The following is a 22,424-nucleotide window of genomic DNA, read 5'->3' as shown; positions in this document are numbered from 1 at the left end:
TTTTTTATTTTTTACTGATGATGCATTTATTTCGCACCTTAAAAAAAAAACGTTTTCCCGTGTAACGACGCCATACTGCGCCAAAACCGTACCTGGCTTTTCTTTTTGGCCGTCGTTCACCGTTTCGCAATGCGCGTTGACATGTTTGAATGGGAGTGTGATAACTGGTTTGGCCCCGCCGTGAGGTGAACGCCGAAGGAGGGTTAAGTAAGCAGTATGGTGGCATCTCCCATTGTCCCTGAACGCCGCACGGCGAACGTAGCTGGCAGCTGCCTGTGTCGGTGTGATGTGAAGGAGCAGGGAGGGGCGGGGGCGAGCGAGCTGGAGGAGCCTCGTTCAGCCATGTTAGTTTTCTCTGCCGTTCACAAACGATGAGACAGAGGAGCCATGGCCTTGTCATTGAGCGGAGACGATGAGGAATATGATTCAGAGTCTGAGCAGGTCAGAGCTCCTACATTTCATAATGCGACCTCTCTCGCGCGCGTGTCGTGTTTCAAGTGTGCCGTGTGAACGAGCGCTGCTTTGCTCGTGAGCCGAATGGCGTTTTCTTCTTCTTCTTCTTCTTCTTCTCCTTCTCCTTCTTCTTCGCTCGCTCGCTCGCTCGCTTCGGGGTAACGCGCGGGATTCGCCCGCTCCTCTACGCGGTGTTGTAGGCGAGTTGAAGGGACAAAAATGCACATTTCGAAAGCGCCAGTGGTGCACTCGGGTCCCAGCGAGGACTACCCGGCCCGAACATTGAATTCGCAGCGCGGAGTTACACGGCGCTGCCTGTCGGACCGCGTCCTCTCTCCCCTCGTCGGGCGCCGTCTGTCATGTTCGCCACATCTGACCTAGTTCGCGCGGACCACCTCTGAACGCGGAGCACTCTCATCCAGTCGTTTGTACGAACCCGTGGCTGTGGCCAGAACCCCAGTGCCCCCCCCCCCCCCCGGCCTGGCTGTAAGGCCAATCCAACTTCACGCTGGCAAACGCTGTGATTTACTCGTGTTCTCTGTCCTGTAACGTTTCCTCCCGGGGAATGCTTTGTCCTGCGATTAATGTCCTCATACTTCCCCAACTCGCCCCACCTCGCCGTGCCTCTAAGGCGGCTTTGGGCAAATGTTGTCGGAGGCAGGGAGCGCGGAGGGGGGATGGGGAGACGGAACAATGAAGTGGCTCCACTTGTGTTGGGCTCCCAAACTGGGCTCCAGTGACCCCCGTCACATTTCTGACCGAGTTGTGCTTGTTTGATTCCCACTGTATTCGGTCCGCACGTCACCCCCCTGCAGGATGGATCCGCGGTGCTTGGGCATTTTGGCAACAAGTCTCACTCAGTGCAGTCATATGTGGACAAAGTTTGCATGTTCTAGGAAGTTCATCTACACCGGGGGCCGCGGCGTGCCATCGCGAAAGTCTCCATTAGTCACTTTGCATTGCACTGTTCAGGAGAAACACGAGAAGTGTTGACATGAGATCCAGCTCCTTGTGCTTACACAATGTTTATACCCGCACCAGCCGTTAACGCTTCCTCATCAGAGACACACACACACACACACACACACACACACACACACACACACACACACACACACACACACACACACACACACACACACCATTGCTTGTGTCAAGTTCCACTACATGAGCAGCAGATGATGAGCCTTGTGACTCCCTCCTACTGAAATCCACGTTGGAGCCTGAGTCAGAAGACTGTGCTCAGAACATAGGCCACGTTTTTGTTCTCGGGCCTCCGAAACCAATCCCAAATTCCTGACATAGTGCTGCAGAGAGTTACAGTAAAGGCGGGTCAGGTGATGGTTGCTTTGGCGATCGCGCCCTGCCAAGTGGCAAGGGCTGCGTTGGTTTGTTTGTAGCCTCGACGACTAGTAGCTCCTGATGAAGTAGCCGGGCAGAGGTACGAGAAGGTTCGGCGAAGGGAAGAAACATCAGTTGTACGCTTATTTCATCGGACGCTCCGGTCAGAAGCTCTGCAAACCTGACCTCAGGTCAGCTGTATAAAATAAAAAAATCAGGAGGCAGATGAACTAGAAAGCATGTGGTGATGTTGACAGCCACCGTCGGCCCGGCAGCAGCAGTCCTTTCTTTGATCTCCTCCCCCCATATTTCCATGGTAGTCAAATGGATTTAGGGAAAGGTGCCTGGTGGATTTAGCCCTATCTCGACTTAATTAATCATCAACAGCATTCCATTTAAAAGAGACTCTTTGGCCTGGTGTTCTATTTCCAAAATCCTCCCAAGGAAAAAAAGGTGCTAAGAAGAAAAAAGTTGAGGGAACTCATCCTGACCAAATCAGGACATTACATTAATGACCAACTCAGAAATGTTTTTTCTTCTTCTTCATATTCAACATTCAGGGCATGTTTCTCATCTATTTGTAGATAATGTCATTCAGAAAGCATTAGGCTTTTTCTCTCTCCACATTGTTTTACCTTTTTAACTTGTCCGTAGCACTCCTAATAATAATAATACATCACATTTATATAGCGCTTTTCCAAATGCTCAAAGACTCTAGCTCTGTTATGCAGATATTAAAAATCAACATGCGCTTGAAAGATATTTAATACTATAATAAGTTTTTATATTTGAACGGAATGACATTTGCCCAAAGAGCTCCTTTTAATCAGTAGTATGTGGGCAATGTGTAGTTACTATGAGTAGTTGGATGAATAAATGATATTGGAAAAGTGCTCACACAGCCTTGCACTAAATCATAACCTCCACTGTGAGCTTATTTTTATACATCTCTGGCAGTCGTCTACTCAAACAGTTGCCACCAGCAAGGCAAATGTGTTGCCAAGGTAACGGTCTACGATTTGTCTTATTTTCATGCGGCCTTACAATCCTGCCATGGCAACAGTGAAGAGACTAAAAATAAATGTGCAAAAAAAAATCTCATATTTGAATTTGGGCTCATTGATTCAAAGCAAAGTGTGTGGGGGGGGGGCTGAACTCAGTACATACTGTGTCGGTACAGCTGCCACTTTTTGTCGGTACACAAAAAGTGGCAGCTGTGGGGCAAATATCGATCCGATAACTTCCATCTTTTAATGCCATTTTAGATGCATATATCTACAGCTGAAACAAAAAAATTCAGATCATCAGAAAATCAGTCGCCAACTACTTAGATATTGGTTTTCAATATTAAAGAATAACAATATTAAATGAGCATTTATACAAGTCACCTTCGGCTCTTGGAAATTTCGATGGGTTGTCAGTCTAAACAACTGAGACATAATCAGATTCATAGATATTTAAAATGACTGCTTTTTGGAGGCAAATATTTCCACCTAAATGTCTGATGGACTACCATATTATGACTGAAATAAGGAACGAAATATAATCAACATTACTAGGCAAAATTGCAGCTTCATCTGCCCAATACATATACATTTTTTTCCAGTATTTTGCTCTTATAGTCTTGCTTAAAGACCCCTGTCACAATTGCAAAGTGGTTGCTCTCCGCTGACATAAAGTCTCCGAACGTTCTTGTCTTTATGTCCTTTTAACTCTTTTACCATTTGTCTTACAGCAGCGGGCAGCCAACCGGCCGAAGCCCAAGATGGGGACGTCGTCAGCCGTTAAGCTGCCGTCCAATCGCAGCTCGTCTGGTGCCAGACGCAGGAGGACGCGCTGCCGAAAGTGCGAAGCATGTCAGCGGACCGAGTGCGGCGAGTGTCACTTCTGCAAGGACATGAAGAAGTTCGGAGGGCCGGGGCGCATGAAGCAGTCCTGCATCATGAGACAATGCATTGCGGTGAGTCAGCAGTAGGAGAATTGTCGGTATTGAATATATTGCGTTGCTATTTTCAGAAAGCACTCGGGTTATTCATCAATAAATATAGTTTTAGAAGTTGCAAGCTTTTCTCGGACATAACAGTGTTTCTTCTGCTAAAAGGAAACATAACTTATAACACAGTTCATTGATGTATTCATTCCTTTTTTTTGTCTGTTCTTAATCCATGCAGCCTGTCCTGCCTCACACAGCGGTGTGTGTGGTGTGTAAAGAGGCAGGGAAGGAGGACACGCTGGAGGAAGAAGAGGACAAGTTCAACTTTATGTTGATGGAGTGCTCTATCTGCAATGAGATCGTCCATCCCAACTGCCTCAAGGTACAGAGCGGGCCCGGCTGGGAACGATCAAACAACTCCACCTCAGTCAAGTCATTCACACAGTGACTCATTTGTTGTTAAGTAGTGTGCCAGCAATCCCAGGTCATTGAAACATAATGTGACTCGGTTGGACGGTAGTCACCGAATGTAACTGGAAGTGGAAATGGTGCTGTTTACATAAGTCTGAACACTCATCATTTTTATGTTGCTTTGGGGTTTTTATGGTTCAAGCATGACAATAGTGTGAGGTTTTGACTCACCCCACATGACAGAGTAATCAGGCATGTAAACATTCACTAAATGAACAAAAGTTTAGTTCATTGCCTTTTAAAGGGGCGTGTGAATGTAGACCTTTCATTATTGAAGTGCTAAAGACATTTCTTGAGATAAAGGCAAAACAAAATGTAAAGCGGCACACACCCTGTTTGTAACTAGTGTCAAAAACACAACAGGCTGTTGCTAGCATAGGCTCGGTCAAACCTGTTTTTCAAACATGTCCTATCTAGTTATTTAGCAGCATGCAATAACCAAGATATTATAAATCTCTTTTTTTTCTTCACTTATATACATCACATGAAATAATACATAATAACCATTCAGAGGTTAATATTTCATCTCCTCAATAGGAATCTACTTGGATTTTCTCTCAAACGCACAAGCAAGAGTCTGTGAATGATGGCTGAGGTCTAACTGAGCTGAGGTCTGCCGAACAGGCATCCCATCACTTTCACTTCCCTCGTGTTTGTTTGTTTGTTTGGAACAAACTGTACATAGGAATCCTTTTAAAGCTTGTCGGTCTTGTTGAAATCCATCTTGGTTTATCAGGTGAGCGATGCGTCTGGAGTGGTGAACGATGAACTCCCCAACTGCTGGGAATGTCCCAAATGCAACCATGCTGGGAAAAGTGGAAAAGTGAGTACAAATATGTGTGAATAAGTGTTTAGATTTAGTAACAGCTCACTAAGTGTGTTAAAGAAACACTATGTCACACGACAATTACTTGTTAAGATTTGAGATTTTTTTAGTTCGGTTATTATTCATATAGCTTTTAATAGTCATTTGTTATTTCAGTATTGCTTTTTTAAAATTTGTTTTTTCAGCTTGCCACTTCCTGTTTATACTTGTGAAAGTAAATCACATGTGACTGTGTTTTTCACAGAAGCAGGAAACCACTGATATTAATGTTTTTTTTCTTTTCTTTTGGTTAAAGCAATGACTTTATTAAACCTTAGGTAGCACAGTTGGTTCTACTTGTCGCCATAGGCTAAAGGTATAAAGTTGTCTCGCAACTTTTTGTCCCCTTTGGCATTGAAGCAAAAAAGGGGTCCAGGCTTCAAGTATGCCTCCAACCTGCCCGGATCTCTGCTGAGGGAACAGAAACCTGTGAAGGAGGAGGGAGATGCATCTTCTGCAGTCAGGAGGAGAGCGGAGCGAGAAGAGACGCCCAGGTACCGACCCGAGGAATCTCTCCATCGACAGCCACCACTCCTCTCCCCCAGCAGCCTGCCCAGGCCCAGGCCTGAGGACAAACTGAGGAAGAAAAGGAAACTGTTTGATGACGAGGATGAAGAAGAAGATCTCGGCCTGAGGAAGAAGGTTTGTATCATTATCAAGGGGACACAAATTTGGTTCCTTTTGTTTTGGGCCAATTCCACTAATAAACCAAAGTAATCATGCTATTTTTTTCCCTACAGGAGAGGTCAAACGATCCTTATTTTTCAAAACTTCTTCATCAAATCAAAACAGAAGAGGAGGACGAAGACGCATATGAGGAGGAGGAAGAAGGAAGGGACGCTCACTTCCGGAGCGTTGTAGAGAGGAAAGGGCGTTTAGGAGACGCTGAAGAAGAAGGGGAAGAAAGGGACTCCAAGAACGAACTTTTGAATTCCCGCATCAAAACACCTGTTGGAGACAGTGACCAGTCCCACTGCAGCTCTCCACAGGCCGGCCCCAGCAGTGAGGGCGGAAGCGAGACCCAGGAAAAGGGTCCGCGTCCAAAAGCTCGCCGCAAGCGGCGTTTGCCCAACAGGGAGCTGAGTCGAGAACTGAGCAAAGCACTGAACCAGGAAATCCAGAAGACGGAGGACTGCCTGGCCAACGAGAACCGTCAACCTCTCAAGGTGGAGCCAGAGACGGAAAACGAGGAACCCAAGAGGTTGTTCCGCAACTGCAATGAACTAGGGGATCAGAGGTCACACCTCAAGGCCAAAGAGATGAACGGGACCCCGTGGGAGCTGCGGCACTTCTATCCGAGCCAGATCACCCCACTGGGTTTCAACAGGAGCACCCCAACCAACAGGCCGGTGCCCCCACGTTCCCCGCCCAAGTGTGTGCAAATGGAGCGGCACGTCATTCGGCCCCCTCCGATAAGCCCCCCTCCCGACAGACTGCCTCTCAGAGACAGTAAAATGCACGTGATACAGCGTGAGGTCTGGATGAAGATCTTTGGCTACCTCACACACCAGGAGCTGTGTGTCTGCATGAGAGTTTGCAAGACATGGAACAGATGGTAAATGCACTTAAAATAGTTTGTTAACTTTCTTTTTATGTGTGTAGCACAAAGACATAACATGCAACACTAATCTCTGTCTGATGTCTAGGTGTTGTGATAAGAGACTCTGGACAAAGATCGATCTGAACCGCTGCACCTCCATCACTCCACTCATGCTAAGTGGGATTATCCGCCGACAGCCAGGTTCCCTTGACCTCAGCTGGACCAACATTTCCAAGAAACAATTAAGTTGGCTTATCAATAGACTGCCAGGTACCTACCACACTTTAAAAAAAAAAATCTATTAACAGACAATTCCCTCTCTTTTGTTTCACTTGTTTTGCATTGGTACTTCAAAGTGCTGCTTTGTCTTTCAGGTCTGCGAGTGTTAAAGTTATCAGGTTGTTCTTGGGCTGCTGTGTCTGCGCTCTGCACGTCCAGTTGCCCTCTGCTGCGCACCCTGGATGTCCAGTGGGTGGAGGGACTGAAAGATGCACAGATGAGGGATCTCCTCTCACCGCCCACAGACAACAGACCAGGTAACCTAGTGGGCAAACGAAGCACAAGAATTTGAGTGCAGTGTGCTGCCTGTTTTGTGAAATTTTGAAAAGAATTGTTCAACATACACTGACGTAACCACTCATTCCAGTATGCAAATCCTTAGTGAATAGTTCCCTGAGACTGTGTTTTTTGTAGGTGATGGATCAATCATAGTGGTTTACTTTGCACATGTTGCCTTCCCAGTTAATAATCCAAATGATTGCTGTCTTCTCTAAGCTAGAGGCTTACATTTTCCTTTTGAAACGCATCACTATTGTTAAGTTTACGCCTGGCGTCCTGCATTCGCTTCCTGATTGGTTCTTATCAGTCACGACTTGACTACTACCAGTGCAGGCAAAACATTGTAAATACATCCTGTCAAGAACAGTTCCCCCTAATTGTCGCTCTAAGGAAAGAAATCGGTCGTCTTACTTTTCATTATTGTTGTTTCCTCGTTTGTAGTATTTTTTTTTTGTAACTAAGCAACCAACTGCAGAGTAGACAGTTTAATGAAAAAACTCAGCTGTTTTAAAGTGGAACTGTAGTACTATGGATGAAGGGTCAGAGATTAGCCAGAGATTGTTTTAAGTAAAAGAGGAGTAAATGTTCTGCAATTGACTCTCTTTAAAGCAGACTAAATAATGTTAGGGACTAATTAAGACATCCTAGGTATCCTTATTGATTATCATGACATGAAATGACAAGATAAAAACAAAAAATTGATACGTGCTATTTTTTAATGCGACTGACCAACAGGTCAACTGGATAACCGCTGCAAGTTGCGGAATGTGGAGGACCTGCGGCTGGCGGGGCTGGACATCACGGACACATCTTTACGTCTCATCTGTCGGCAGATGCCTTTGCTGTCCAGGCTGGACCTGAGCTACTGCAACCACATCAACGACCAGTCGGTCAACCTACTGACGGCAGCAGGGACCACGACCAGAGACTCTCTAACAGAAATCAACCTGTCCGGTGAGAAACGGGACCTGAGGAATAGACCGGCCCAATTGCAGGAGTTGTCTTGTCTTAGTTGCAATTACATACGGAGCTAGAAGCTTTTGCCGGGTGGCCACCCGAATCGGGGAGTCCAGAATTTCTTGTTTTGGCTTTCCCAATGTTCAGTTTGTGTGAATTACATCCTCAGGAGTCCATCCAAGGGTAATGGATATCAACCAGAGTTTAATGATGAAAAACCAAAACTCTTAACAGAAGAGTTGTGGTTAGGCAAACAACTGATGCCCGATTACAGGCAAGAAATGCAGTAAATAAACATTAGTTATTTTGGTCTAAAATTCCTCGATCAAATAATTGACATGTTTTTTCTTTTTGATAATGCTTTTTGCCCCGGACAGCCTCACAGGACATCTTATTCAGCTACAGCATAACTGAATAAGATAAGATAATATTAATAAAGAGAAGTAAACTGTTCAAAGGCCACATTAATGGCAGTATCTAAATGAAAACTTTTGTCATGTTATGCTAGGAAAAGCACATAAACAATGTCTGGAATGACGGCCTGACATTGAGCCAGAAAACTCAATAATATACTCAAAAGACATCCTTCATCTGCACTTTTTCCATTGAAAAGGCTTATTACTACAAGAGACAAGCAAAAGAATGTATTTTAGGCAGGTGACTAATAATAATTTGGTACCTGGAAAACTAAATAACTACTCAGTTGACACGAACAGGCCATCAATCTTAAAGTGTTCATGCGGTAACCACCGAGGTAGGGGAAGGAGTGTTTTTACATTAAAGGGGCACTAAGTGATTTTGGAGAGAGCTTGAATCTCTCTGTTGTCGTTGTAATTTTCCTGCTCTGGACTAGGCCTAAATCACGGCCTCTTTAGGTGTCGAAAAGTGATGTTTACAAACTGTACTCGCAGTGTTGTTGGTGCAGCCTGCAACATTTGTTTTGTTTTCGATTTTACAGAGCCTGAGCTGAGCTGAAAACCTGGATTTTTTTTTAGGCACACACACAGAACCAACAGCAGGCAGACCGTTAGGAAATATTTGTGTTTTGCTTTATAATCGCTTGCTGCCTCTTTAATTCATTGAAGGTAAATCATATCTGATTTTTAATCCCAGAACAACTTGCTGTGATGCTGTGAGCTGCCCTTCATTTATCCAAGAAATAACATTTTGACACTCACGGCGTATCAGAAACCGTAGTTGATTAAACATACTCCAAAAGGACAAGTGAATATAAACCTCACTGGATGTTTTCAGGACTTTTTGAATTTGAAAAAAAAAAATCACTTGTTGAAGTGTTGTGACCCACACAAGTTGTTTCACTTACTCTCATCGATTGGAGCTCTGTTGATGTTGATCACCAAACTAAATGAACCAATAAAATGATTGATGGAAAGCTGGCAATCAGGCACAACCTGGACTCATCCACACGCCGTCCTCAGGAGAGCTCATATTAGGGATAATACCTGGGGTAGTCAATTACAACATGAAAAACAATATTTGACTTTTGCAGACAATTAAAAAATAGCTCAAATTGATTCTCAGTGTTTCTTGGGCTCAGCTAAAGTGTTGCACCACTGCAAGATGTAGGGCTGAAACTGGGCTTTTTAAAGGTGAAATTAAAAGGTGCCTGCTTTTAGCAGAGCCCATGCGAAAAGACGGTACTGTTCCTCACGTTTCAATTATCAACATTAATTTGAGAAAATTTAACAATTTTCAGTCTTTTCAATTTCCAATGCATGTCCCTTTCTTAAATATCAGGCTTGTGACAGACTCTTGTTCTCTGTGTTTCCTTTCAGTATGTAACCGGGTCACAGACCATTCCCTGAACTTTTTCAAGCGCTGTGGAAGCATCTGTCAGATAGACCTTCGCTTCTGCAAGCAGGTGACCAAGGCGGCCTGCGAAAGGTTCATCGCAGAGATGTCTGTGAGTGTACCGTTCAGACTGAAAGAGGAGAAACTCCTGCAGAAGACCAGCTAGTCCCCAACAGGACAAAACTGAATGAAAGACTGTCTTTGCACTTAATGGAATAAATTTATTTTAACCGGTCCCTACAAAATGTCTCGAGTTGTAGTCACAGTAAAAAGAAAAAACTGAGACGGATTTCTGGATGGACTAATGTGACAAGGTTATATACCTTCACCGGATGGACAAGAGGAAGTGGCATGCATGTATTTGTGTTGAGATTGTACTTTTATAAAGACGTGCTTGTAATTGATGGTTGGGTCGTTTATTTTTAATCTTTAAATATTTGAAAACCCAGTATTTTTATACGAGCATCATTTCATGAGTTTACAGTGTTTCGGGGGCTCAGAGAGACTGTATGGCATGTGAACTGAAATTTGTCCCCTTCCACAGTTTGCTATCCCAACAGTGTCTCCATTGTGCCAAATGTATTTGACAGTGTAATATATCAGTATCAGAGAGAAAAAAACATGTACAGTAATAAATATCTGACTAAATTATCATAAAGACCTCCCAAATATTTAGAATGTATATCAAGAATGAGAAAACAATTTTCCATATTCCTGTTACACCCTCGTCTTTAATTATCTTAGTACTTCTATGAACTGTTGAGTGTTTGATGGGGTTGTTAATCAACATTTCAACATTAATTTATTGCTTTTGTTTTTATTACGGTTTGTATTTATTCAGTAATTCAGTAATTTTGACATGGATGCCTCACAGAGCTGGGTCAAATAATGCTTGCAGATAATTTATGTAGGTGGTTTTGAGTCTGTTGCAGCACCTCATTGGTGGGTTTAACACCCAAAAGCCAGGAGCAGGAATTGGACAGTCAGCGCAAATGTGACTTACCCAACACTGACTTTCTATAATGCAGTCAACCCCACATAACTGGTTCTCTATACAAGTTTATATACGCAACTAATTAAGACCTTTGCAAATCACTTCATTTGCATACATTTTAAAGTAAAAAACCTCCATACAGTAGGTGTTGTGTATTTTGGGTGTCGTGCTGTAATCTTTACACCTCAAGTGAATGTGATGTTTATATTTGTAAATCCAAAAACTTAAGTGCAAAAAAAAAAATGCATTAAAAGAATTTCATTTGTGCCATCATTGAGTCTTAAGTATTATTTTTTTCATATCTGGATGAAATTTAGATACCAAATAATAGTTTAAAACTCTCAAATGACAATGGCATAAAACAAAAATCCCAGTGTGAATGTTCTTTTCCCCTTTTTCTTTAAAAGCATTACTCAGTTGAAATTGATCAATTACACAACTGATCATTTAAATGCCAATGATCACTTTATCCAAGATAATAGAGACAACGCGTGATCCATGAGTGTACAAAAACAGACTTAATTTTGAATCTTTAATTACCAAAATAAAAAGTTTGACATTCCCAAATACTGAGACAAACCTTGCACACAAATAGGCCCTCTCTAAACTAAAAGTGCAACCTGCTCCACTACGCTTCATGATTGTAGGGAACAACTTTACTGTAATAGCAGCAGTGTTGAATTTGTGTGGGTGCAGGACAGAGGGTAAAAAAAACAAAACAAGAAGTTGAGCTTTATAGCTGGGGGAAGATGGATGGAGGATATAACATCACCAGTGTCTTGGTTCTCGTCATGTTCTGGTTCAAGAGGGACTGAAAGTTCAAGCAAACCTATGGAGATTAAAACACGTCAAACCACTTGACAGGTAAACATATCCCAGGGACATTTCAGCAATCCGATATAACTTAATTTAAATTAAATGGAGAAAAAAAATTGATATATACACATCTCATATGGATCAATATATGCAAATGAACATTAGCAAGTAATTATTTCTATATACTTTCTATACCACAGGTGTCAGTAAACTTGACGCTATATCTTTGAATAGTTAGTCCAATATATTACTCCTACGTGAGAAAAACAACTAAAGAGCATTGAGACACTTCATTCCACTCCCAGCAATACACAACGACAAAAATAAAAAAACGTTCAGTTTCACATCCACGGTTCAGCTGGGGGAAGGGGCGAGATGGTTGCATGAGTTAGCACCGGTTTTGTTTCTAGTGTCTCCACTAAAGTGCTGAGACGGGACAGAGGTGACAGCGGAGGAGGTTAGCTATTGCTGTAATAACAAGAGTCTGCATGATCATTTCAATGTGTAATTCATTTGAGCGCTTTTGAAAAAGCGAATAAAAGAATACGAAAAAAAAGACACTTGAGTTCATCATAAGTCATCAGTATCCTTGAAGCACAACAGCAGAGCAACTGCTCATTTGTGGGCCGAGTAACGCCCAAGTTTAGCCAGAAAAGAAACCACAAGCTCAATGGTTTCTACTTTTTCTTACGGACTTAAACAAAGTTATCGACCTTTGAAAGTCCCATCAGTCGGGCTGAAATTTGGACAAGTATTCAATAGTAACTGCACATGCTTCCTCAGCCTCCATTACTGGTTTGCAGTTGGTTGTGAGCAGTCGTGCATCCACACAGAGTGAACAGAGTGCCCTCTGTTAACAGCCATGCACGATGGCCCAGTTGCGGGGAAATAAAATGGATGAAAAGCATGGGGGGGGGGGCATTATTTGGCACCTAACCCCCCCCCCCCGTGCTCATGTCTGTCCTCCGTGTTACCAAGATTTGTCTTCACCTGCAGCAGTTGTAAAGAGAGGCGCTTTAAAGGATGCTCAGCAGATTTTGAGGGCCAGCTACAGTTTATAGGCCGATCTGAGGATGAAGAGTTGTGTATAACAAGACTGCAGGTGGCTGAGTGCCACACATTCTTTGTGTTGAAAAGTTGTAAGAAAAGCAAAACAGACACTCTGGAATGAACACAGGTCCTGGATATGTTTACTTGAGTAATGACTCACAGGAGGGTATGATCCTCTGCTCTGCACACTGGTGAAACCAAAGAGTCAAATTTTTAAGAAAAACAAAGAAATGTTTCCATAGTATTTCAATGTGCAAAATAATGTGAATACAAACATCCACAAAATCGGTCTTTTGGGGATTCAAATGGTTATGAGCTGCATGGTTGATTTAAGGTACAGTCTCAGTCGGAGCTGCTGCTCAGATGCTGGACGCTGTGGTGCTGCACTGGTGCATTAGGACTTGAAGACATGCACAGCCCGCACAACATACTGCCTGCAGATCGGGCACTCGTTCATCCTCTTGCCGCACTTGGTGCAGGTAACCATGTGGCCGCACTCCAGGAGAACGCAGTCAATCGTGGCATCCATGCAGATCCTGCAAAGGTTGTCATCGTGGATCGTCAGCGGACCCTTCTCACCGTCTACCAGAGACAGAAGGGGGTCAAATACAAATGTTGAGAAACTGCTTTAAACACAGTGGAGAAGATATTTCATGCACTGCGGAGCAGGCAATGAGGCAGCAGCTTAATAAATCTACTCTTCTTATCCAGTGTGCCTTATTGTGGTCAGGTCATGCTCACAATCACCTGAACAATGTCGATCGCTGCTGTGGTAATGTGTCAAGATGTTACCATGACAACTGCACAGTCCTTATCACTTGAGACGTGCTGATAGAGAGTGAATTTACACAGCTAACATACTGCAGCTCTCAGTATAATTAGCTTCACATGTTGAACACATGAATAGGCGTCTTTGAGAGAATGGCCCCATGATGGATAGATGTTCCTGGAGCATTGATTTAAGTTCTAAGTAGGATAAGTTAAAAAACAGCCTTGACAGGAAATGGCATACCACAGGGGGAGCACATGAAGGGATTCGACAATGGTAGGTTTGGAAAACAAATGAGAACAGGTTCACAACGAACACAGATGTGGTGCAGATGCGATACTACTCATACGACGGGGAGGTGAACCACTTGATGGTAAGTGTGATCATGGCAACGGTGGCAAAGAATCCATAAGCCTTACCTCCGATGGCACCGTTGCAGATAGGAGGGGGGAAGGCCACCACTTTAGTGGGGGAGGAGTAAAGCAGGCAAGAAATATTTCATCATCATTCTGAATGAATGAACTCGTTGAAATGACTGCTCATGTCTACGTGTGCTCAGTGTAGGTACTTCAAATTATTATTACTACAACTACCTATATAATATATTATAAGCCGAAGAAAGATGATCGGTTTTGCTGGTTAAAAACAGAATGTGGAATCAAATACCAGCATCTCGGACAGTTTACAAACAGATGGGTGACAGCTTACCTGTGGTTACAGTACTGCTCACATTTTCCACTGCAAGACAGAAATCAGACTATCACTGATTGCACAGGAAGTACAACTACTTGACTTCACACATGCTCTAAAAATGGCATCATGATATTCCATAGCCATCAACCAATGCATAAGAAAACTGCAAACATTTCAATCTCAGCGCACAATATGTATTTATCCCTGTGCTTGGTACCCACTGGATTTCCTGTTTTCTTCTGTTTCTCTGTACAGTCTGCTTACTCGCTCCACCAGCTCCCACTTCTCACAGCACCCTGAATAGTTGACAAAATTCCTGGCCAGAATCTCCTTGAGCTGCCTGACAGACAGGCCCTCAATGTCCCGCAAGCTGGAGATGTCTGAGAGTGACGCTCTGGCCCGACATCGCGTCTGAGGACTCACCTACAGGATCAGAAAAAAAATACTAAATTATACTTTATGTCATTTTTTTTAAATTATGTTTTTAAGGTTTTAACCAAAAGATGTTGAGATTGCTTGACATATTAATATTTTGAGCAAAAAGCCCTTTTTGACCTTAGTATTTTGAGCACTGCAGTATTTGCAGCCGGGGAGAAGGTGGTTTCAGATCCAGCCAAGAAGTTCTTAGCATTAGCATCTCATTTCCAGCCCTTACTTGGTTTTCTAGCACATTAACATTCAGCGGCCGAACTGAAGCCAGTTTGTCATCCTACATTAGTGATTTCAAAATGATTTCAGAAAAATGTGATCACCTCAGGGGTGTGTTCACTGGGATCCAGGTTTAGGAGAGACATTGATGTAGCGTCACCTATATCCTGCAACACAACAACAGCAACAACAAACATTAGTATGCACTAGAGCCCGACAGATACATCGGTGGACCGATAATAATCAGCCGATATTAGCCTTTCACGGACATAACGATATCAGCGCTTATTATTACCGTAAGGAATAAAGAATATAGATTTTTTTATTTAACGTAATATAAATCATGTGTTTATTTTTCTTAATTCAAGTTCTATATATTTGGTTGTATTTGTGTTTTCTTGTTATTTATGATTAAGTTTATGGGTGAACTAAAACATCAAGCCTCAATAACATTTCTTTGTCATAAAGGTTTGATCTTTGACATTTTAGGAATTATTGACAGATTTAAATATATATATATATACTTGCCGATGTATCAGAAAATTGTGTACTCCCTAATATCGATATTGGCATCGCCCCCAAAAAATACATATCGGTCGGGCTCTAGTATGCACTACATGCAAGGAGTGTGTTGACTGAGGATTAGGATTAGACACTCTTCAGACAGCCCATTGATACCCACTGAAGAACAATGCCTCAGCCCTTCCATTCATAGAAAGGCTTACTGCTCCCTGAGCAGGCCAAGTACAAGTATTTATAGTGGATCCTAGCTGCTTGCAGCGGAGCTCCCTTTTCATCACTTATTTATCTCTCTTTTACTTTTTGCCTCTGCCATCTTATAAATAGTGGTAAAGCCAGAGTTTAAAAATGACCCTCACTGACACTTACAGCTTTACTTGTCTATAGTGAAGTTAAGTGGTACTATATATTCATTTGTAGCAATTAAAAAAATAGTGTATCATGCCATCTGCACAAATAACCTTTTAAGAGATGTATAAAATCACCAATGTGGACTTTAAAATCCAAACGTTCACCAGCCATGTAAGTACATTTTAACTACCAACTGGATTTTAAGAGCAAACAAGAAGGGCCACAAAATGACCAGTTACAAAGCAGACAGGCTAGCAGTTATAGCTCCTTGCAAGGCTTTGGCTGATTTGTTGTGTAGGTTAAAAAATTAAACAATTTTTAACATTGGTCCTGACCTGGTTGGTATCAGAGCTATCACTCCTGCTGAGCGCTTCCTCCTGAGAGGCGACAAAAGCAGACAGCTCAGAGGCAGATTGTGTGGTAGAGGGGGTATATAGGAAGCGTGAGTGGAGGCTGCCTGAGTCAGGGTCCTCCTCCTCCTCAATGCCTTGGTGACAGAGCACCAAGTCGACCAAATCTTCCTTTTCCCTGCAGGTATCGGTAGGAATGTTGTGGAGGAGCAGGTACTGGCGCAGGTCCTTTACTCGTAGACGCATGAGCCGAGAACGCTGGAAGGCTGTGGCTTTCAGCAAATGGCATGTGGCACAAATGCGCAGGTTCTCCTGCAGCACGGAGCACAGCGAGCAGAAACTCTTCTTGCAGTCACAGCAAATATACTACGGAGGAAACAAGATGATATAAATTAGGCAATTTGTGAGATTTATGCACACTTTCTACCATACATTACTGCCAAATATCCCTTTTATCAGTAGGATGCCTGAGACATGAAACTGTGTACAGTATCTGCCCTTTATTTTTAATTTTTTTTACATTAACCTGTGATATTACAGAATAAATAAGAAAAAAGGCAAGCGGAGAGACTGGAAAGCATATCCATGCCAGTAGACCCTCCCTGGATTTTTGAATCACTCACATCTGCTCTACCTCTCCAGGCGCAGAAACAGGAGGCAGCTCATTTGAAATGACAAACATCAAACAGTAATGAATGCAAGACATGGGATTAGACTGGCACGATGAGTGAGTGAAGCACAAGGTTCAGACGGAATGAGACGCTCTGAAGCATACATGAACATCAGCGAAGATAATATTACAGAACAGGCTTATTGACCATCTGACTGCAGTCAGGCACTGCATTTACGATAAAAAATGAGTCGCCTCCGGGTGTAAATGAAATTAACTTGTTTTTCTCTACACCCCTAAATTTGGTTTCAGCTCTTTGGAAAACCCTAGGCCGATTGTGTTCTACTCAGTCTGCTTTACTATTTACAATATTCAGGAATATTCTATTAAAAGAATAAAGCGTTTCAGGATACAGACTTTCAAGTCCACATGAGAAGACACATTCCAAATGCACACGTGCATACAAACAGGCAACAATCAAATCTACCTGTCTTTCCCGCAGCCAAACACAGTAAGTAATTCACATTTCTAAATATTTATCCAATATCCCCTTGTGCTTCAAAAACACATGCGCACTTTATATTATATTAATAATATAATAAATATTGTCATTATGGAGTCTGACTACCGCAGGTCCTTCATCCTCACAGTTGTCAGACTGCACAATATTGAATGTAATATTCTTCATTCAGTACCATTCCATGTATAGTATATTTCCATGGAATACATATATATATATATATATATATATTTCTGCATATTTAATAATAATAATATTTATTATTGTCAACTGCCACTGCACATTACTTTTGCACTCTGTACATATATGTACATGGCTTTTGAAAACAGTTTGTTCCTGTATTTTTAATTGTATTTTTGTTGCCCTGCGTGACAAGTGAATTTCCGCGAGCGGGATGAATACAAGTTTTCTATTCTGCTCGTTTTCACCCCTCGTTAATTCAGCAGACCCATTCATATGTACTGACATTGACACAGAGCACCGGGACACTCACCTTCCTCCTGAAGACAGAAAACGCCTGGCCGCAGGCCTTGCATACGAGACAGGGACTCCCTGAGCTGGCGGGCGGGTACGTGGAGTATCCCGCGCTGGGTGCAAATCGGAAGGGTCCGGCACCGGCCCCGAACCCTGGCTGCTGGCCTCGGACGGCCCCAGTACCCATAACTTCATTCAGCAGACCACAGCATGAAGCCCACATGGACGACGCCCCTGCCTGGCGGTCGCAGAGCACCTTGACGTCAGTATCCGCCGTGTTTACATTACACCTCGCCCACGCCGCAGATGGGGACAGGACATTGACAGAGACATTTAGACACGTGGCTACGAGAGAAGCGAGCCCTGCTCTTTGCTCGGAGGGACCACGCTTCGGGCACGCGTGTTAATTATGGATGAGATGACGAAAAGCCTGTACCCCCTGGTTTGACTAAATAAGACACACTCGGAGGTGCTGACAGGAGGACCAGGCGGCTGCAGCTGCAACAACACAATCACACTAATAATCTCGCTGCGTAATTCAAACATTTGCAAACGTCACAAGGCGGCAAAACACAAGAAGACAAAACAAATGTAGCTAATTAATTCCATGCTACAAAAGACTGTCTAAGTCGATGTTTGGTCACAGCTGTCAGAGTCGCCGCTTTGACAATTAGCCATAGCACAGGAACAGACGGCTTCCCTCCGCACAGCGCAGTGCAAATGCTAATGCTAGCTGTTAGCTATAGCCTAAGCAGATCTAAAATTGGAGCAGAGGTTATATAAAGGGGGGGAGAGGGGGGGACAAAACAACCATGCACCTTCATTGCAGCTCTGGCGCGTCTACTGGGAAAGAACCGACAGGCGGTGTCACCATTGCAAATATGGCCCGTCACTTCTTTAGCCGAACTACCTGAGTGCGTCTCGGAGTGATGAGCGCGGCGGTCGGACCGCGAGCACAGCGACTGCGGCTGGCTTCTTCTTCTACGTAATGGTGCGACGGCCTGGACGCAGCCACACTGTGGTGCTGCCCTCCACAGGCCACATTCACTTCCACGTCTCCAGTATTAGTATATACAGCATATTAAAATGAAAAAAATTGCTAGTTTGTACATGGTTTGTAGCCCTGGCAACTAACAATGTGATACAATATAAAAAAATAAATAAGCCTTGTTATAACGCACTTCCGGTCCAGCTCTCTCTCCCTCCCGCCGAGCGCGCCAACAACTAACGTCTCCATGTGATGACGTCGAGCGACGCGTCACAGTGTTTTGAGTTTCAAGCGCCTTTACCCCGGGAACGGTTGATCGATCCCATTTGATGATGGAAACCGACTTCATTGTCAGCTTGATGATCATGTATGAGGACGAGTCGGTGGATGTTCGCTACTCGAACGGATCCCAGTTGCAACTGTCGTCGTGCGGAGGTGAATTCCTGCTGGTGAAAGCCACAGATCCCACCGGACATCCTCTGCAAGCGAGGGAGAGAGTCCGACAGAGGACGAGGTTCACTATCAGCACATACAAGGTATGACAGGTGTCTTGTTGTGGTCTATGTTACAGTCCCTAATAGGCTCAGCCCTATTGTATTAAACGTGCATGTGGGGTGTCATTTTGCAGGAGTTAATGGTAGCTGCACTGGCATTTAGGAATAAATATGCAAGTCGACCATATTTGCCAGAGGAACTCATCCCTGCTGAACACAAGAAGGTACCATAAGCTTCTTCCCATCCCACGGCTACTCCTTCAAATTTTGCAATGATATTGGTGTGTCCCTTTTTTTTGACTTTCCTCCTGCAGTCTTTTTGCAGCATTGACTCCGACATAATGTGGCCTGAGTTTTCTTCCTGTGAAGCTGAGCTTGGGCCCGGAGGTGAGACCATCATCAGGTCTGAGGACGGGCAAGCTGCGCTGATGCTGTCGGCCTCTGGTGAAGAATTCTCCATCGAATTCCCATGCAGGCTCAGCCAGACGCAGAATCGTCAGCGCAGTGTGGAGTGTTTCAGCAGAGATCCTGATGGCAGGCCGGGTAGGCAGCAGCATGTAAGCAATCTAATCTATCAGACTACTAATAACCAGACCAAATAGGTTTTCCAGGAAGAGGAAGCAGGTGGAACACGTCAGTTAGATCAAGGTCTTGTTCTCATCTGATTGTCTGCTTTTAAAAATAACCCAGCGCTAGCATCTAAGCATCTTTAATGAACGATTAATTTCTTGTCTTTACCCTTACCAGCCAGGAGAGATGTACCAATCCACCGCAGTGGTCCAGCATCACTCCTGCTTTGCTTATGCCCCCACGTGGTGCTACCCTCTGTCTTTAGCTTGCCACAACTGGATGACTCGTGTCTGTAAACTTACAGATGTTGGAGCAGAGGGCCTGTGCAATTCTGCCCTGACAGACAAGAAAATAAATATGTCTGACGCATCTAGTGAAAAGAGAAGGTCTTGCCTACCTCAGGCGCTGGCTCTCACATGTCCATCCCCTCACAGGCACAGGTTTGTTGATTAACAAAAGGCATGTCGTGCACATTGACATGCCGTGCTCAGTGACTGATTTAGTTTTTATGTTTTTGAGGTGGAAAAGTAAAGATCAAGACCTTCCAACAGAGCTGATGAAAGTGATGTGGTGTCAAGGAGTCACCTACAGGTAGGCAGGAAGGTTACCATGGACCTTAAAAGGCTCTTAAACTCTGTTTGTCTCTAAAAGAACACCTCCGCCTAATAGTTTTAAATAGGTTATTTATTCTAAACATGCAAGTATAACTCATTACTTTCAACATATCACCCATTTTTAGGTTTAGTTGATTTTGTGAAGGCAAAAATAAGAAGGAAAGGTACTATTGAGGTGTGTATTTTCACATCTAGACGTGTAAAATGGGATTTTTCTTACTACCAATAATCTCTCTTAAGAAGCCATATGTAGAGATGCAAACTATATATACTGCTACACTGTGACTGTGTATTTGCCTATATGTCTTATAGGATACTGAGTGGAGCTGTGTCAGTAATAGAGGTTTCCCCAGGAGATGGATCGGTGATTCGGTCTAACGGCGTCCTTAACACTTATTTTAGCCATCACCGACCCGAGCTCCATTCAGGGCAGGTTCGTTTAAGCCTTTCATCTTGTAGCTGTAATACAGTTCAATCCACTACATTAAAAATAGCATGTCATCTTATTTTGGAAGCTAAAAAACCAAGCCAACTGAGTGTCTTAAATTTTTTTCCATAAATGCACAATGACAAATTATTTGATTGCGTCTATCTTGCAGGTGAAAGAGATATCATATCATTTGAATAGCCTTCCACCAGATGGAGTTGGACAGGCCTACTCCATATGCTCTATTGTGAATCGAGCAAACAGGTGAGGTACCATTTATCACAGTTGGATGAATTTCATGGCTTTTGTTACATTTAAGTCTCCAGCCATTTCATCATTGTTTTACAGGATCCTCACTTGCTATGACCAAGCCAAGCAATCACTGAATCTCCCTGCCACACCCAGCTGCTTGCAAGAGGCCAAAGAAGTAGACCCTCCTGATATTACTTAAACTGTGGATATGTACTTCATTTGCATACTATTAATGCTTTTGAAATATAATGACAGAGTATCATTTTGTTTCACAGGGCAGAGGTTTCTCTAAACCATCAATGCTTGAAGAAAATCTTTCCAGTCCTGCACCTGGCGAGCATCACATGAACCTCACACACAGAATAGAACACCGGTGAGTTATATTTTTCTGGTAACTCTTTTAACATTATACTATTGAAAGTTGGATATTGTAATAACAGCGTGTATGTAATGTTTATGTCATCTTCCATGCACTTCAGGTCAGATCTTGTAGCAGCAGAACTGGAGAAGATAAAACGCTTTAACTGTATCCTTCAACACTAAGATGACGGCAGAAAGAGCGATTGACACCAATAATGATTTTTATTTTGTTGTGAGATTTTTGCATATTAGTCATGTTTATGCTCAGAATGTCATTTTATGCACTTTAACATCCCGTGTCCAGTTCTTCTGGAGAACAGCCAACTGCAAAGAAGTGAGAGAGGATGTGTGGAGCAGAGAGGTCGTTCTGAAGTTGAGGAGACTAATGAATCGGTGAACGAGAGCTCCATTGCTGAAGCTCTTCGGAGGACATCCAAAGCCATACAGGACATCGATTCTCTCGTGTCTGCAGCCACATCAACTTGAAAGAGTCGAAGAGAAAAGTAGAAGAAACCCCTGCGTTGGAGCTTCAAATGTACAAGCACAGAAGCCAACAACATATAAACATGTCTTTATGCTTTCCCGTTGTTAATGCTTTTGTCACCAATCAGTCACTTCCTTTACAGCATCAGAAATTATAACTTGCAATGATGTAAAATCACTTGAGCACTTTATATTTCTACTTCCTACACCAATAACCAGGTCTGTCTGTAAGTGGTAATTAATTAAAAATTGATTTGTTTTTCCCAATTTTTCTTTTCTTCATTCTGTTACTCAGCACGCTACTAAACCAACATGCTTGCAACTAGAAACACGCTTCCAAAGCCAAAATGTTAAGCATGTTTAAGAGATGGGTGCTCTGACTTTTAGTGATGATATCTTTAATGATTGATTTGATATTATTTTAATGATTTTTAAAGTAGCACAAACTCAACTTTCTTAAAAACCCACTCGACTTTCAAATTTGACTAATTTGGCATACTTACAACTACATA

The 22,424-nt window shown here is 43.1% G+C and overlaps 3 protein-coding genes across 7 annotated transcripts; 2 read left to right on the top strand and 1 right to left on the bottom strand.

The window, feature by feature from the left end:
• The first annotated feature begins 245 nt into the window (after positions 1-245).
• kdm2ba (lysine (K)-specific demethylase 2Ba) lies at positions 246-11,197 on the top strand. Of its 2 annotated transcripts, none has more exons than XM_035640566.2 (10): positions 246-441; positions 3,530-3,754; positions 3,966-4,109; positions 4,935-5,021; positions 5,424-5,705; positions 5,804-6,618; positions 6,710-6,873; positions 6,978-7,139; positions 7,897-8,115; positions 9,915-11,197. In XM_035640566.2, the coding sequence occupies exons 1-10, from the start codon at positions 388-390 to the stop codon at positions 10,094-10,096; spliced, it is 2,334 nt and encodes a 777-aa protein (XP_035496459.1). In that variant the 5' UTR covers positions 246-387; the 3' UTR covers positions 10,097-11,197. The 2 variants fall into 2 exon arrangements, with proteins under 2 accessions (XP_035496459.1, XP_035496458.1); XM_035640565.2 differs by having other exon boundaries at positions 248-441; positions 5,415-5,705.
• Positions 11,198-11,442: 245 nt separating this feature from the next.
• Positions 11,443-18,752, bottom strand: rnf34a (ring finger protein 34a). Of its 4 annotated transcripts, XM_035640568.2 has the most exons (8): positions 18,543-18,694; positions 17,744-17,962; positions 16,106-16,486; positions 15,005-15,067; positions 14,474-14,675; positions 14,268-14,297; positions 13,979-14,020; positions 11,443-13,372 (listed from the first exon to the last, which is right to left on the bottom strand). In XM_035640568.2, the coding sequence occupies exons 1-8, from the start codon at positions 18,546-18,548 to the stop codon at positions 13,185-13,187; spliced, it is 1,131 nt and encodes a 376-aa protein (XP_035496461.1). In that variant the 5' UTR covers positions 18,549-18,694; the 3' UTR covers positions 11,443-13,184. The 4 variants fall into 4 exon arrangements, with proteins under 4 accessions (XP_035496461.1, XP_035496465.1, XP_035496463.1 ...); XM_035640572.2 differs by lacking the exon at positions 13,979-14,020 and having other exon boundaries at positions 18,635-18,752; XM_035640570.2 differs by lacking the exon at positions 13,979-14,020 and having other exon boundaries at positions 18,543-18,693.
• Positions 18,753-18,921: 169 nt separating this feature from the next.
• c19h5orf34 (chromosome 19 C5orf34 homolog) lies at positions 18,922-22,179 on the top strand. Its single transcript, XM_035640567.2, has 11 exons — positions 18,922-19,248; positions 19,341-19,430; positions 19,521-19,763; positions 19,954-20,216; positions 20,296-20,367; positions 20,703-20,823; positions 20,990-21,081; positions 21,166-21,244; positions 21,345-21,442; positions 21,549-21,595; positions 21,734-22,179. The coding sequence occupies exons 1-11, from the start codon at positions 19,042-19,044 to the stop codon at positions 21,913-21,915; spliced, it is 1,494 nt and encodes a 497-aa protein (XP_035496460.2). The 5' UTR covers positions 18,922-19,041; the 3' UTR covers positions 21,916-22,179.
• Positions 22,180-22,424: the final 245 nt, after the last annotated feature.

Source organism: Scophthalmus maximus, chromosome 19, assembly GCF_022379125.1.
Source record: "Scophthalmus maximus strain ysfricsl-2021 chromosome 19, ASM2237912v1, whole genome shotgun sequence".
Classification (NCBI taxonomy): domain Eukaryota; kingdom Metazoa; phylum Chordata; class Actinopteri; order Pleuronectiformes; family Scophthalmidae; genus Scophthalmus; species Scophthalmus maximus.
Note: the sequence above shows the minus strand (reverse complement) of the source record. Positions and strands in the feature narration are given on the sequence as shown.